Raw genomic sequence first — 2,743 nt, forward strand, 5'->3', positions numbered from 1 at the left:
CTCAGGCAGCCATCCTACCAACACCCCACAGTGATAACAGCTCCCATTCATTGAGTCATCAATTACTACACGTCAGGGCCTTACCTACATTGAAACCTTGCGATAACACGGCAGAGGGTGTCATTATTATCTTCGTGTTTATTGGTGATGAAACAAAGCCATAGAGACACCCAGTCACTCAGGTGGCAGTGGCAGGGTCAGGCTGACCGACAAGCCCCGGCTTGTAACCACTGTGCTGTCGCCGCCCCCAAGCGGGGCAAGAGGAACGGAAGCCAGGCCCAGGGGGTGAAGCAGCCTGTGTGCAGCTCCTCCGGGTGGGGCCTGGATTCCAGCTGCAGTGTCTGAGGCCCCACTGCTTGGGTTGCCAGATAAAATACAGGACATCGAATTGAATTTCAGATGAACAACAAATAACTTTTTTAGCATAACATGTTGTTTGGGCTTTGGGGTTTTTTTTTTTGCCAACTCCGGCAGCCCCAACACTGCTAGATGACCTGACCTCAGTACCTTCCCAGACGAAGATGGACGGCCCAGCCCCTTCCCCTCAACTCTCAGGTCCCCATCTTCAACTCATTAGCTTCGCCCCCAAGCACACTTCCATCCCCAGATGGGCTCTGCCCATCTCTCCAGGGGATCTTAGGAACACAGGTAAAGAATCAACCCTTGTCTGGGGCTCACTCGGTGAGGAGGAAACTATTATTTTCCTGTTGCAGACAAGGAAGCTCAGGCAGAGGGGTGAAGTCACTTGCCGGAGAGCACACAGCTAACGTCCAGCAGAGCTGAATTCCCTCCCACCCAGGGTCAGCCTGCCTCCCCCTCCCCCCACCCGTTTAGAGGAGGGACTAGGAAGGGGGTGCAGAAGGTACGTACCTATGGCAGCCTGTGGAGGAGGGTTGGAGGAAGCCATCAGACAAGGTCCAGCTCAGAGCAGCACTGCCCCAGCTGCTTGCCTGTGAAAAAAAGGTCAAAAATCCAATTAGATGGAGTTTAAGGCTGAAGTTTCAGCCGCAGAGAGGGTCACTGACTCCTGGCCAGGCACTGCAGCCGATGAGCTATCACACTCCTTTCCCGGCAGCTTCAGAAGCACAGGACACCCCGAAAGGGCCCAGCTGCACCCATCATAAATCATTAACCCAGAAAAACCAGCAGCTGCAGAACTGTAACCCCTGCCTTCCCAGAAAGCCCCTGCCACCCCAGACCTTCCTCCCGTCCAATGCCAAGGGCCCTCAGGAGCCTGGTGGGTCCAGCGGGACAACCCCCCTTGTCCCCTCAGGCTTACAGGTGAAGCTCCAACGCCAGAAGCCGGGATCGCGCTCAGCCCCATGTTCTAGAGGCTGGATCAAACCTGAGCTGTCATAGATGCGGCCAGACACTTCCTACCCCTGGGTGCTCAATAACCACGGGCTCCCTCAAATCCAGGCACTCCCACCAGCTGTAGACCATTCACTCTCTCTGTCTCCCCCATCCTGCCCCGCAGGGTTGGCCAGCTGGCAAGGGGCCACCCGGTCATGGCACATCGGTCTAAGGGAAGTAAAGGGCTGCAGAGAGGCAGACGGCACGAGATAGGGGCAGAAACCCAAATGCTCAAATTGAGGAGCAGTTTCTGCTGGCCTCACAGTGGGGGCTCAAGCAACCAAGAGGCTGGTACCCCTGGTGGGGTTCCAGGGCCCTGGTGCCAACCTTACCAGGTGTCCCCTACCGAGCAGTGAGGGAGACTTCTCCCCACTTCCTACTGGCACCCCCGATTCTGAGACGGGGGCCGTCCTTCTGGGAGGCATCCTGGAGGGGAGGGGAAGCAGCAGCCCTCCAGTCTAATCAGCCCCTGACACAAACCAAAGGAAATCACTGTTTTCCTTTCCACTCCTAACGTCTGTACTTCTATTAAGTGGCTTCTTAAATAAAAGTGGAATGCGTGTAAATGGTAATTAATAACAGTAAACATTGAAATAGTGCCTACTCGATCGCAGACATTATTCTAAGCACTTTACAAGTGATGTTTACATATATGAATCCAAGTTGTAAATCAGAACATGAGGCCCAGAGTGGTTAAGTTGCCCAAGATCACACAGCTGGTAAGTGGCAGAGTCAGGGTTTGAAGCCAGGCCACGGCCCCCGGAGTCTGTGCTCCTTCAAGTAACCACCATACTCTCATGCCTCTCGAAATCCAAACACCATAATGGGTGTACAGTGAAAGGAAGCCTCCCTGATCCCACAGACGTGACCGCTGTTCCTGGTTCTCTGTGACTCCTCCAAACTATCCCAATATGTACCAGCTGGTCCACCTGGAGAGATGTGTTTTACACAGAAGGAAGAAGCACACAGCACCCACTGTGTTGCAACCACCTTTATTTTTTTTTTTTGCTTAAGAATCTAAGAGATCGGGCCAGCCAAGTGGCGCGTTGGTTAAGAGTTGGCGTGGGACACCAGCTCTGAGCAGCAGGGCCCCAGTTCGGATCCCATACGCAGGCCAGTGACGCTGCGCCCTCTACAGCTAAGATGGTGAACAACAGCTCAACCTGGAGCTGGGCTGCTGTGAGTCCCGGTGACGGCGTAGGCTGCAGTGGGGCTAGCCAGCAGCTGGCATGAGCTTTCATGAGCTGCCGTGAGCTTTCGTGAGCTGCCATGAGCCACAGTGAGCGGCCGTCCAATGGCCGGCGAGCGACTGCCTCACCCGGGAAAAGCGCAATGATAATACAACATGGGCCAGTGAAGCAACGTCCTCCACAACTAGACTGAAGAACAA

At 54.5% G+C, this 2,743-nt stretch overlaps 1 protein-coding gene across 6 annotated transcripts in view; it reads right to left on the reverse strand.

Moving 5' to 3' along the window:
* The window catches only part of LOC109389402 (rho guanine nucleotide exchange factor 10-like protein), a 68,492-nt gene that overhangs the window by 17,984 nt on the left and 47,765 nt on the right, over positions 1 to 2,743 (reverse strand). For 5 of the 6 annotated variants that reach the window (XM_019654891.1, XM_019654886.1, XM_019654890.1 and 2 more), the window contains exon 2: positions 871 to 950. In XM_019654891.1, coding sequence (XP_019510436.1) covers positions 871 to 907 — 37 coding nt within the window. In that variant the 5' untranslated portion in view covers positions 908 to 950. Of the gene's footprint in view, positions 1 to 870; positions 1,076 to 2,743 lie in introns of those variants that run through there. The other variant, XM_019654885.1, reaches the window with a different exon arrangement.

Source organism: Hipposideros armiger, unplaced genomic scaffold (genome assembly GCF_001890085.2).
Source record: "Hipposideros armiger isolate ML-2016 unplaced genomic scaffold, ASM189008v1 scaffold_232, whole genome shotgun sequence".
In the NCBI taxonomy this organism is placed as follows: domain Eukaryota; kingdom Metazoa; phylum Chordata; class Mammalia; order Chiroptera; family Hipposideridae; genus Hipposideros; species Hipposideros armiger.